Raw genomic sequence first — 13,468 nt, 5'->3', positions numbered from 1 at the left:
GTCTCGATCTCCTGACCTTGTGATCCGCCTGCCTTGGCCTCCCGAAGTGCTGGGATTACAGGCGTGAGCCACCGCGCCCGGCCTAATTTTTGTATCTTTAGTAGAGATGGGGTTTTGTCATGTTGGCCAGGCTGGTCTCGAACTCCTGACCTCAGGTGATCCACCCGCTTCAGCCTCCCAAAGTGCTGGGATTAAAAGCTTGAGCCACAGCGCCCGGCTTCACATAACTTTGATCACAGTATATTGTTATAATCATTCTATTTTATTAGTTATTGTTAATCTCTTAGAAGGAATACTTCATACACATTTGCCAGTTTATAAATTAAACTTTATCATAGGTATGTATATACAGGAAAGAACATAGTGTACACAGGGTTCAGTATTATCCATGGTTTCAGAGGGTCTTGGAGTGAATCCCGTGGATAAGAGAGGCTATTGTGGCTCTTGGAGATATTCCACGTGGTCAACATAGATCTCTTTGTGATGGCTGCAGGGTTTGACGCTGCTTGAACGCGTTTATGCCCTAATGAACACTAGGCTGTTTCTTGTGTTTTTGCTATACTCAATAATGTCACAGTGGAAATTCTATTTTTTCCCCCCAACTTTTACTTTAAGTTCCAGGGTATATGTGTAGGATGTGCAGGTTTGTTACACAGGTAAATGTGTGTCATGATGGCTTGCTGCACACACACAGTAGAAATTGTTTTTTTTTTTTTCTCTTTGAGATGGAGTCTGGCTCTGTCACCCAGGCTGGAGTACAGGAGCACAATCTCAGCTCACTGCAACCTCCGCCTCCTGGATTCAAGTGATTCTCCTGCCACAGCCTCCCAAGTATCTAGGATTACAGGCATGCACCACCACACCTGGCTAATTTTTGTATTTTTAGTAGAGACAGGCTTTTGCCATGTTGGCCAGGCTGGTCTTGAACTCCTGACCTCAGGTGATTTGCCCACCTTGGCCTCCGAAAGTGCTGGGATTACAGGCGTGAGCCACCGTGCCCGGCCCACAGTGGAAATTCTTAAATGCTATTCAGTGTGAGAGAAAGAGGCGGTGTGGTGGGGTGGGTGGTGGATGGATGTAGCTGGCTTCTTGGGACATGCACACCACTCTTGGGGTGCAGCAGAAGCTTGTCCTACATGTGGGTAGCATTGTCCCATCAAGGTCAAGGTATTGGTCCCAACGCTGAGACCCTGGGGCATTCAGGGACAGACCCAAATGTCAGGGAGACGGAGGACAGGGCAGACAGGAGACTGAAGCAGAGGGCGGAGGGTAGCTGGCTTGGGGAAGCCCTTACCCAGGGGTCTGCAAACTTTTCCTGAAAAGGGCCAGATAGGAAATGCCTCAGGCAGTACGGGCCAGGAGGTCACTGTCACCACCACTCCGCTCTGCCCTGTAGCTGGAAAGCTGCCCTAGTCAATACGTAAATGAACGAACAGGGCCGTATCCCAATACAACTTTATTTATCAACATGGAAATTTAAGTTTTATGTAATTTCTACATGTTATGAAATAATATTCTTTTGTGCTTCTTTATGAACCATCTAAAAACGTGATGCCATTCTGGCTGGGTGCGGTGGCAGGCGCCTGTAGTCCCAGCTGTTTGGGAGGCTGAGGCAGGAGAATTGCTTGAACCTGGGAGGTGGCGGTTGCAGTGAGCCGAGATCACACCACTGCACTCCAGCCTGGGTGACAGAGTGAGACTCCATCTCCAGAAAAAAAAAAGTGATGCCATTCTTAGCTGGTGGGTCCTACAAAAATGCTAGAGGTAAGTCATCTTTGTCACATTCTGTCAGCAGATAGAGGGGCCAGATGAGGCTTACAGGCGGCTCCCGGCATCTCTGAGCATTGACTCGTGGACGTTCCCTGGAGCCTCCCTGAAGCTCCATCCGGGCTGGGAAGAGGGAGGACCTGGAGATTTTCACGAGTATCCCAGCAGTGAGAATGGACTCTTGCCGGGCAGGCAGACACAGCAAGGCTCTCCTGGGTGCTGGGGAAAATTGAAGCCGACAGCTTCAGCTCTGAAAGCTCTTTGGAGAGGCTTCCCAAGGTGGGGTGCACTTGGACCAGGCTCCAGGTGTCGTCAGAACTACTGGAAGATCGTTTTCAAGATAATCTGGAACAGGAAGAGAAGGCACAAAAGCCCCAGAATCGGAGAAGCTCTTGGCAGGAATTTGATTAAGGAAACGAGACAGGGCTGGATGCAGTGAGTCATGTCTGCAACCCCAACACTTTGGAAGGCTGAGGCAGGAAGACACTTGAAGTCAGGAGTTCAAGACAGCCTGGTTAGAGGTATAATATGCTGAGATTAAAAAAGAAGACGACCAGTCTGGGGAGCAGAGAGAGACCCCATCTCTACAGAAACATTTAATAATTAGCAGGGCACAGTGGCACACCTCTGCAGTCCCAGCTACTCAGGAGGCTGAGGCAGGATCACCACTTGAGCCCAGGAGGTGGCAGAGAACTAAGATTCTGCCACTGTACTCCAGCCTGGGTGCAACTGAGGAGACCTGTCTCTAAAGGAAAAAAAGAAAGAAACGAGATGTTCTTAGGTTCTTTCTTTCCTAGGTTCTCAGGTGTTTTGTTTTGTTTTGTTTTGTTTGAGATAGTCTTGCTCCATTGCCCAGGCTGGAGTGCAATCTTGGCTCACTGCAATCTCTGCCTCCTGGGTTCAAGCAATTCTCATGCCTCAGCCTCCTGAGTGGCTGGGATTACAGGCACGCACCATCACATCTGGCTAATTTTTTTTGTAGTTTTAGTAGAGACGGAGTTTCTCCATGCTGGCCAGGCTGGTCTCGAACTCCTGGTTTGCGCATCTAAGAGGCTGCGGCGGGATCTGTGCTGTCTACCACGAAAGGGCTGCCAGGGATGAGGCCCCACCTGGGTGAGCACGTTGTCCTTCTGGGTCAGATTCTCAACGATTTCAAAGTGGTCCACACCGTGGAGCTGTTCGAACGAGGCTTTCCACTCTCCTTGACACAGGGTCTGGGCAGGGGAGACATGGGAGGAGGGGCCTGAGCAGTGGGAAAGGAGGTGGGGCAGGACATGGGGCCATGCCTGGCACAGGTCAGGGTTCACTGTGTTAAATAAATGACGGATGAGGCAAATAATGAGCTCACATGACCCTCGACCTCTGGCCACAAACCTGTGCTGAGAGTACCTGGTAAAACTCCCAGGACTGTCGGTGAAATTCGGGGGAGTCGAACTGGCCCACGACCACCAGCACACGGCAGGTGGGGTCCACCGGCTGCGCCTGGGCCACCTTCAGCTGGGGGCTGTTCCTCTGAGCGTCCTCCCTGGGGCGGGGAGTGGATGGGTCAGGACGGAGAGAAGCCGGGCTCCAGGTGAGCCAGGGGAGGTGGTAGGCAGGTGACTCACAGGGTCAGCTGCAGAGCAATGTTCTGTGAAGTATACATGATGGGCTCCAGGTCAAAGACCCCACTCACGAGGAAAAAGCCTGTGAGGGTGCAGAATCGTCACAGGACCAGGCTCCAGGCGGAGCAAGGCAGGGCCAGCCCACCCCCATGGCCAGAGGGGCAGGACCAGGGGAGGGGGCACGGAGGAAGCAGAGAAGGCCTTGCTCAGAGGGCTGGAAGCCCTGCAGTCAAGCCACTCACAGCTGGGAGGATTTCAATCAGTTGGCCCAAACCGCAAGGCTCATGGGGAGATGAAGGTTGCCCAGCCAGGCTGCAGCCCCCATGGAAACCTTTGAGGTTGGGCGTGACCCCATGCTTGGTCCAGTTGGCAAGGAGCATCATGGCGGCCAGGTGGGCCCCGGCTGAGTGTCCACATAGGTAAATTCCCCTGGGAGGGGTCAGAGCAGAGAACTGGATTTGCACACAGTTTCCCCACAACATCAGGCCCACTTCAAAGAGTCCCAATTTGCTTTCTGCTCCACAGGCCAGAGGGGAAGCTTGGCTGTCTCCGAGGGACTGATTGCACTGTCCTCCCACCCAGTGAGGTCCAACAGGAAGAAAATCTACCAGCAACACCCACCCATTGCTTGGATACCGCGTCTGGACAAACGCAACGCTGCGGGTCACCTGGTCTACCATCTGGTCCAGGGTGCCTGCACAGAGAGTATGAGCTGGGTCAGGAACTCGCTTCCTCCTAAAGCCCACACCGGCCCTCGGACCTGCAGCAACCACCCCTATTACCTTTGGGGGCGATGTCATAAGCCACTATTACCACGGCCACTCCCTGTGCCGTCAGCGGGTCGACCATGAAGGCAGACTCGTCCTTACTGCAGAGAGACACAGATGTGACAGCTGGAGGCAGCCTGGCCACTTCGCTGCTTCCCGTGTCCTGGACACACCACTTTCCAGATGTTCTGTCCATGCACAGCACCACCCCTTTCTGGCCCCGTTTGAGAGAGGGAAGCGGACAGGATCGCTCCCTGCCACATCACATACTAGCTATGGGACCATGGGGGAGCTTCATGTAACTGTATTTTTCTTTTTTTTTTTTGAGACGGAGTCTCGCTGTGTCGCCCAGGCTAGAGTGCAGTGGCGCAATCTCGGCTCACTGCAAGCTCCGCCTCCCGGGTTCACGTCATTCTCCTGCCTCAGCCTCCGGAGTAGCTGGGACTACAGGCGCCCGCCACCACGCCAGGCTAATTTTGTTTTTGTATTTTTAGTAGAGATGGGGTTTCATCGGGTTAGCCAAGATGGTCTCGATCTCCTGACCTTGTGATCCGCCCACCTCGGCCTCCCAAAGTGCTGGGATTACAGGCGTGAGCCACCGCGCCCGGCCGTAACTTTATTTTTCTAAGCGATAGGGCCTCGCTCTGTCGCCCAGGCTGGAGTGCAATGGCGTCATCACGGTTCACTGCAGCCTCGACCTCCTGGGCTCAAGCAATCCTCCTGCCTCAGTCTCCCAAGCAGGAGTACAGGTGTGCACCACTATGCACAGCAAATTTATTTTTTCTTTTGTAGAGATGGGGGTCTTGCTATGTTGACCAGGCTGGTTTCTAACTCAATCCTCCCGCCTTGGCCTCCCAATGTGTGGGATTATAGGTGTGAGCCACCGTGCCTGGCAATTTATGTAACTTCTAAGCCTGGTTTCCTCATCTGTATAAAATAGAGGCAATTATATTCCCTCTGTTAGGGAACTGTTTTTGAGAATTAAAGACCAGCAGTGTAGAGAGTTTTGTGTGGAATAAATGTAAGCTTTTTTTTTTTTGAGACAGAATCTCGTTGTGTCACCCAGGCTGGAGTGCAGTGGCATGATCCTGGCTCACTGCAACCCCTCCTCCTGGGTTCAAGCGATTCTCCTGCGTTAGCCTCCCGAGTAGCTGGGATTACAGGCACACGCCACCACGTCCAACTAATTTTTGTATTTTTAGTAGACACAGGGTTTCACCACGTTGGCCAGGCTGGTCTCAAACTCTTGACCTCAAGTGATCCGTCCGCCTTGCCCTTCCAAAGTGTTGGGATTACAGGCGTGAGCCCCCGTGCCTGGCCATTAAATGTAAGCTATTAACATGAAGATGCTTGAAGGCAACGCTGTAGGAAGACCGTAGGGAACACAGTGTCTGTCAAGATCCCAAATTCCCAAATACCCACAAAAAGCTTACAGTGACCAACTGTCCCATTTTACCTTGGACTTTCATTATTTTTTTTCTAAAGTACTGAAAACCCCATGTCCTAGGAAACCCCTCCTCAGTCCCAAGCAAACGGGGACAGTGGTTGGTCGCTCTGGCTTTTCCTTTGATTCAAGAGGAGGCTGAACATGCTTCTCACTGGTTGCAGTGGGTTAAACTGTGTCCCCCCAAAAGATATGTCCAAATCCTAACCCCAGAACCTGTGACTATGACCTTATTAAAAAAAAAAAAAAAAAAAGGAGGCCGGGCACGGTGACTCACACCTGTAATCCCAGCACTTTGGGAGGCCGAGGCGGGCGGATCACAACGTCAGATCGAAACCATTCTAATACGGTGAAAACCCATCTCTACTAAAAACACAAAAAAATTAGCCGGGCGTGGTGGCGGGTGCCTGCAGTCCCAGCTACTCTGGAGGCTGAGGCAGGAAAATGGGGTGAACCCGGGAGGCGGAGCTTGCAGTGAGCCGAGATCGCGCCACTGCACTCCAGCCTGCGGGACAGAGCGAGACTCCGTCTCAAAAAAAAAAAAAAAAAAAAACAAAACCAGGAGGCTGGTGTGGTGGCTCACGCCTGTAATCCCAGAACTTTGAGAGGTCAAGGCGGGAGGATCACTTGAGGTCAGGAGTTCAAGACCAGCCTGGCCAACATGGTGAAACCCTGTCTCTACTAAAAATACAAAAATTAGCTGGGCCTGGTGGTGCGCACCTGTAATCCCAGCTACTTGGGAAGCTGAAGCAGAAGAATTGCTTGAGCCTGGGAGGCAGAAATTGCAGTGAGCTGAGGTCGCACCACTGCGTTCCAGTCTGGGGTAGAGTGAGACTCTGTCTCAAAAAAAAGAAAAAAAAAAGGAGAGGAAGATAGGAGACCCAGGAACACAAGGATCACATGTGAATGGAGGCAGAGGCTGGAGCTCTGTGGACACAAGCCAAGGACTGCCTGAGGCCACAGGAAGCTGGAGGAGGCAGGAAGGATCCTCCCTAGGAACCCGGCCCACATTTGACTTGAGACTTCCGCTCTCCAGTGCTGTGAGACACGGGCCTGTGGGAATCACCCAGCTGTGGCCTTTTGGTTGGGGCAGCCCTGGAGGAAGAGTCCCCCAGGGAACGTGGAATCTCTCCTGCAGTCCACCATCCACATCCCCCAACTCACCTTCCACTCTGCCAGTATCCTCCGTGAAAGAACAGGAAGAAAGGCAAAGCTGCAAAACAAAAAACCAAGCACAAGGTGCATGAGTGGGGCCCGCCCTGCTGAGCTCTGCCACTGGACCCCCAAGTCCCAGGACCCCCAGCCCCTTCGCTGACAACCTTCAGCTGCCTCGTCAGGGAAGTAAATGTCCACTTTCTCCCCTTCGCCGTCTCCATAGGGGACATGCAGCAGGCTCTTCCTGGTGGCCCGGGCCCTCCTGGTGGCTGTCTCAGAAATGGACAAGTTGCTGTTAGCACAAGCTCAGGTGGTGGCAATTTCTTTTCTTCTTTTTTTTTTGGGGATGAAATCTCACTCTGTTGCCCAAGCTGGAGTGCAGTGACGCGATCTCGGCTCACTGCAACCTCCCCCTCCCCAGTTCAAGCGATTCTCCTGCCTCAGCCTCCCAAGTAGCTGGGACTACAGGCGCACGCCACTATGCCCAGCTAACTTTTTTGTTTTTGTTTTTGTTTCAAATAGAGACAGGGTTTCACCATGTTGGCCAGACTGGTCTTGAACTCCTGACCTGGTGATCTGCCCATCTTGGCCTCCCAAAGTGCTGGGATTACAGTCGTGAGCCACTGCGCCCAGCCAGGTGGCGGCAATTTCTATTTCAGCTCGGGTAGAAGCCTTCCGGCTGAAAGCTCCCTTAAGTTGACATGTTGAGCTTCAGCTCTGAGCACCTCCCATTGAAAGAGGACTGCCAGGCCGGGCGTGGTGGCTCAAGCCTGTAATCCCAGCACTTTGGGAGGCCGAGGCGGGCGGATCACAAGGTCAGGAGATCGAGACCATCCTGGCTAACACGGTGAAACCGTCTCTACTAAAAAAATACAAAAAACTAGCCGGGCGAGGTGGCGGGCCCCTGTAGTCCCAGCTACTCGGGAGGCTGAGGCAGGAGAATGGCTGAACCCAGGAGGCGGAGCTTGCAGTGAGCTGAGATTCAGCCACTGCACTCCAGCCTGGGCGACAGAGCGAGACTCCGTCTCACAAAAAAAAAAAAAGGGACTGCCAGGTGGGGCGCGGTGGCTCACGCCTGTAATCTCAGCACTTTGGGAGGCCGAGGTGGGCGGATCACAAGGTCAGGAGATCGAGACCATCCTGACTAACATGGTGAAACCCCGTCTCTACTAAAAATACAAAAAATTAGCTGGGTGGCGGGCGCCTGTAGTCCCAGCTGCTTGGGAGGCTGAGGCAGGAGAATGGCGTGAACCCGGTAGGCAGAGTTTGCAGTGAGCTGAGATCGGGCCACTGTACTCCAGCCTGCAGGACAGAGCAAGACTCTGTCTCAAAAAAAAAAAAAAGAAAAAAAGAGAGAGTGAGGACTGCCAGTCCAGACATCTGTCAACAAATGAACTGTGGTTCTGCCAGGACGCTTTTCAGCATGACTTTACTACATACTTATCACATGCGCTATACTTTTTTGTTTTAAAGGGCAGGGGCTCACTATGTTGCCCAGGCTGGAGTGCAGTGGCTATTCACAGGTGCGATCACAGCATACTACAGCCTCTAATTCCCAGCCCCAAGCAATCCTCCTGCCTCAGCCTCCTGAGTAGCTGGGATTACGGGCACATGCCACCATACCTGGCTAATTTTCCTATTTTTAGTAGAGACAGGGTGTCATTGTATTGGCGAGGCTGGTCTCCAGCTCAACCTCAGGTGATCTACCCACCTCGGCCTCCCAAAGTGCTGGGATTACAGGCGTGAGCCACTGCGCCTGGCCTCTTGCTTTATTTTTTATCCTAGCATTCATCGTTGTTTTGTTTTTGTTTTTTGCAATGGAGTCTTGCTCTGTCACCCAGGCTGGAGTGCAGTGGTGCCATCTTAGCTCACTGCAACTTCTGCCTCCTGGGTTCCAGCAATTCTCGTGCCTTAGACTGTATTTTCTAAAAATTAAAAAAAAAAATTAGCTGGATGTGGTGGTGGGAACCTGTAATTTCGGCTACTTCGGGAGGCTGAAGTGGGAGGATTGCTTGAACCTGGGAGGCAGAGGCTGCAGTGAGCTGAGACTGTGCCACTGCACTCCAGCCTGAGTGACAGAGCGAGATTCTGAAAAAAGGAAGGAAGGAAGAAAAAGGGCATCCAGACCAGTGGGAATGACCAGTCAGTAAACCCTGCCTCCCCTCCCACCGCAGCGACGCACTCCTAGTATTCACAGCTAGAACACAGCGCCCTTGGGAGAAGGAACCCGGTCTAGTCATCTTTCCAAGAACTCCCTGCTTTGCTGAAAATAGATGTTGCATTTGTTTACCAGGGCAGCTGTAACAAAGTACTACAAATTGAGTGTCTCAGAGCAGTAGAACGTTCTCCCACAGTTGTAGAGGCCAGAAGTCTGAAATTAAAGTGTGGACGCTGCCACACTCCACCAATGCCTCTTTTGCCTCCGGCAGCTCCTGGTGGCTCCAGGTGTTCCAAGGCCTGTGGCTACGTCACTCCAGTCACCTCTGCCTCTTCCAGTCTCTGCCACTGTCTTCACGTGGTCCCCTCTCTGTGTGTCCCTCCCTCTTCTGTCTCTTAGCAGGACACCAGTCGTGGGATTTAGAGCCTACCCTAACCCAGAATGACTCGACTTTAGCTAATAACACCTACAAAGATGGTCTTTCCAAATAAGGAAATACCAGCCGGGCACCTGTAATCCCAGCACTTTGGGAGGCTGAGGCGGGCAGATCACTTGAGGTCAGGAGTTGAGACCATCCTGGCCAACATGGTAAAACCCTGTCTCTACTGAAAATACAAAAATTATCTGGGCATGGTGGTGCGTGCCTGTAGTTCCAGCTACTTGGGAGGCTGAGGCAGGAGAATCGCTTGAACCTGGAGGCAGCAGTTGCAGTGAGCTGAGATCACACCACTGCACTCCAGCCTGGGCAACACAGCAAAACTCTGTCTCAAGCAAAACAAAACAAAACAAAAAACACCAAATAAGGAAATAGCTTGACAGGTTCCCAGGGTTAGGATTTGGACATGTCTTTTTAAAATTTATTTTTATTTATTTATTTTTTAATGTCATGGTGGGGGTCACCTTTATTTGGCACTGCAGATGCTAAGTGTTTTACGTAACACAATTTTCAGAATTCCAGCTAGTCAGGGGGACTCTGGGGGCCAGCCTGCAGGCCCATGCCCCACCTCTCCCATCCTGCCATCCCAAGGATCCAGACACCCCCTTCTCACAGCTGTGCTCAGGCACCATCAGCGGCTCCTTGGAGTGCTGGGTTGATCTCCCCAAAAGAGGTGGAATCCAGTTCCCTGTAAAACCGGCATCTCAGAAAGGGCTCTATGTGTTAACCTGCAACTTGGGGTCCCTGTCCCTGAAGGCCCCCTGGTCCCCAACTTTGGTGGCCACAGTGGGCCTAGAAAAAGAAAAACCTGGCCGGGCGTGGTAGGTCACACCTGTAATCCCAGCACTTTGGGAGGTCAAGGTGGGTGGATCACAGGTCAGGCGTTCGAGACCACCCTGGCCAATATGGTGACACCCCATCTCTACTAAAAATACAAAAATTAGCCGGGCCCCTGTACTCTCAGCTACTCAGGAGGCTGAGGCAGGAGAATCGCTTGAACCAGAAAGTGGAGGTTGCAGTGAGCCGAGATTGCACCGTTGCACTCCAGCCTGGGCAACAGAGCAAGACTGTCTCAAAAAAAAAAAAAAAAAACACAAAAAACCCCTGTGTTTCCCTCGGGTGGGTGATTCATTCTGCAACTCTAGAAGGGTAAACACAGCAGAGGAAGAAAAAGCATGGGGCCGAGAGCTTGTACGAACTGCATCTATGCCAGAATGCAGAACCGTAAACTGGGCTATCTCCACCTGGGCTGGAGAGATTAAAGCTGAGGAATATCAAAAGGAAGTTGCCCATGTGCCAATCCAGGCAGGAAGCTGCCTTTGCAGAACACCAGTGAGGCTGCAAAACCTGTTTTGCCAGCACCCATATTACCAACCACTTTACCAACCCTGAATGGCTCCCTATGTACTGACAAGAAGCTATCTATGTACAGACAAGGAAACATCTCCAAGAAATACTAAGTGAAACTGGCAGGGTGGAACTGTGTGTACTACGGGGCCATTGGGATGAAAGAGGGGGGAATCTATATCCATATGAATAACAGTGGCCCCCTTGATGGGGGCCAGGGGAACTGGGAGGATGCAAAGGAAGAGGAGCGAGCATTTCACTGAAAAGCCTTGTGTGGTTTTTGTTTTTGTTTTTTTGAGACAGTCTCGCTCTGTCGCCCAAGCTGGAGTCCACTGGCGCAATCTTGGCTCACTGCAACCTCCGCCTCTGGGGTTCAAGTGATTCTCCTGTCTCCGTCTTCCAAGCAGCTGGGATTACAGGTGTGGGCCACCTGTAATCCCAGTCTTATTATTATTATTAGTTTTTTGAGGCAGAGCTTTGCTCTTGTCACAGGCTAGAGTGCAACGGCGCAATCTCCGCTCACTGCAACCTCTGCTTCCTGGGTTCAAGTGATTCTCCTGCCACAGCATCCCAAGTAGCTGGGATTACAGGCACCTGCCACCATGCACAGCTTATTTATTTATTTATTTTTGTATTTTTAGTAGAGACGGGGTTTCACCATGTTGGCCAGGTTGGTCTCGAACTCCTGACCTTGAATGATATCCCTGCCTTGGCCTCCCAAAGTGCCGGGATTATAAGTGTGAGCCAGTGCACCTGGTCTGAGCTAATTTTTGTATTTCTAGGAGAGACGGGGTTTCACAGTGTTGGCCAGTCTGGTTTCGAACTCCTGAATTCACTTTTTATTTTTGAGACACAGTTTCACTCTGTCACACAGGCTGGAGTGTAGTGGTGCAATCTCGGCTCACTGCAGCCTTAACCTCCTAGGTTCAGATAAGCTTCCCACCTCAGCCACCAGAGTAGCTAAAAATACAGGCGTGTGCCACCACGCCTGGCTAATTTTTGTATTTTTTGTAGAGACAGGGTTTCGCCATGTTGCCCAGGCTATTCTTGAACTCCAGGGCTCAAGGGATCCTCCCACCTTAGCCTCCCAAGTAGATGAGACGACAGGCAAGCACCACCACACCCAGTTAATTTTTATTTTTTTTTTGTAGAGACCAGGTCTTGCTATGTTGCCCAGCTGGTTTCGAACTCCTGGGCTCAAGCTGTCCTCCTGCTTTCGTTTCCCAAAGTCTGGGATTACAGGCATGTGCCACCAGACTTGGCCCCCTCTCTTTCTCAAACCACATCTGATCATCAGGAAATCCTTGGACACCCCCTCCACTGTGTGTCCTGGGTCTAGAGTCTCCTCCCCACCTGCACTGAGACCACTCTGCTTGGATCCCCTTTGACCTGTTCCTCGGAAGGCAGCAGCCACCCCTCTAGGTTCTTCCAGCTTCTACCCGGATTCCCTACAGCCACAAGCGTGCGCTGGTTATAACAAGCTCACATCCATCCTGGGCTCCTGTCTGAGTCAGCCTGGGCGGCTATAACAAAATACCACAGACTGGGGAGACTTAATGGAAATTTTATTTTCTCACAGTTCTGCAAACTGGAAGTCCAAGCTCAAGGTGCCAGCAGGGCTGCAGACCTACCACCAATCCTTTGCTGAAAGGCATCTGGGCTGTCCCCCAGGCCATGCTACCACAAACGCCCCTGCTGTGAATAGCCTTGTACACCCATTACCACAGCACTTGCAAGCATCTGTAGGACGCCCTCTCAGGGGTAGAATTCTGGGTCAAAAGGCAGATGCATTTGTCACCATGAGGCCATTGCCAGCTGCCATCCATGCGAGTTTGCCAACAACCCTGCCCCAGCACAGTGTGAAGACAATGCGCCCCACAGGCTCATCGGCGTGGCTTCATCAGAAGGTCGTGATTTAATTAACACAGGAGTTCTTAAGCCTATAAATGGACTAGATTAATGTTGTGTTACAGTTAAGAAAAACATCATGAAATGTATGTTCTAAGTGGAATGGCAATTAAAACCAAGCGGCTGTAGGTGTTCATTATCATGCATAAGCCTCCCTCAGATATTAACTAACCTCAAGAAAGAGAAATTGCCTCTCTCTAGGAGAGGGCAGCTGGGGTGCAGAGCCAGAGAAGGAGTGACTCATGGCCCCCACAGAGGGCCCTCCAGGCCCTGAACCCCAGGGCAAGAACACAGGAGGGCTTCAGCAAGACACCCCAGAACAAACCTTATGCCAAACTTCCTTTCTTATTAAAGCAAAAGCTTCGTTGCTATTATTTACAACTCAGACTATATGGAAATGGTGCTATGAATGGGCATGTAAAAGTGCTTGTTTGAGTACCTGTTTTCAATTGTTTCAGGTTAGAAATAATTTCTGTTTCTTTTTTTTTTTTTTCAGATGGAGTTTCATTCTTTGTTGCCTAGGCTGGAGTGCAATGGCGCAGTCTTGACTCACTGCAACCTCCCACACCTGGGTTCAAGCTATTCTCCTACTTCAGCCTCCCCAGTGGCTGGGATTGCAGGCATATGCCACTCCTCGTGGCTAATTTTTGTATTTTCAGTAGAGAAGGGGTTTTGTCATATTGGTCAGGCTGGTCTCGAACTCCTGACCTCAAGTGATCTGCCCACCATGGCCTCCCAAAGTGCTGGGATTACAGGCGTGAGCCACGGAGCCCAGCCTGGGTTAGAAATAATTTCTCATGTTGTGCATGGTATTAAAAACAGGACTGCAAGGCCGGGCGCGGTGGCTCTTGCCTGTAATCCCAGCACTTTGGGAGGCTGAGG

The 13,468-nt window shown here is 51.5% G+C and overlaps 1 protein-coding gene across 1 annotated transcript in view; it reads right to left on the bottom strand.

Moving 5' to 3' along the window:
- Positions 1-1,768: 1,768 nt before the first annotated feature.
- Positions 1,769-13,468, bottom strand: part of AFMID (arylformamidase) — a 21,405-nt gene continuing 9,705 nt past the window's right edge. Inside the window, exons 2-10 of the mRNA XM_011988763.1 lie at positions 6,902-7,006; positions 6,747-6,795; positions 4,154-4,239; positions 3,993-4,065; positions 3,703-3,800; positions 3,375-3,453; positions 3,157-3,292; positions 2,877-2,981; positions 1,769-2,112 (exon numbers count right to left, since the gene is read on the bottom strand). Of these exons, the coding sequence (XP_011844153.1) occupies positions 2,086-2,112; positions 2,877-2,981; positions 3,157-3,292; positions 3,375-3,453; positions 3,703-3,800; positions 3,993-4,065; positions 4,154-4,239; positions 6,747-6,795; positions 6,902-7,006 (758 nt within the window). The 3' untranslated portion in view covers positions 1,769-2,085. The remainder of the gene's footprint in view (positions 2,113-2,876; positions 2,982-3,156; positions 3,293-3,374; positions 3,454-3,702; positions 3,801-3,992; positions 4,066-4,153; positions 4,240-6,746; positions 6,796-6,901; positions 7,007-13,468) is intronic.

Source organism: Mandrillus leucophaeus, unplaced genomic scaffold, assembly GCF_000951045.1.
Source record: "Mandrillus leucophaeus isolate KB7577 unplaced genomic scaffold, Mleu.le_1.0 Scaffold1, whole genome shotgun sequence".
Classification (NCBI taxonomy): domain Eukaryota; kingdom Metazoa; phylum Chordata; class Mammalia; order Primates; family Cercopithecidae; genus Mandrillus; species Mandrillus leucophaeus.
Note: the sequence above shows the minus strand (reverse complement) of the source record. Positions and strands in the feature narration are given on the sequence as shown.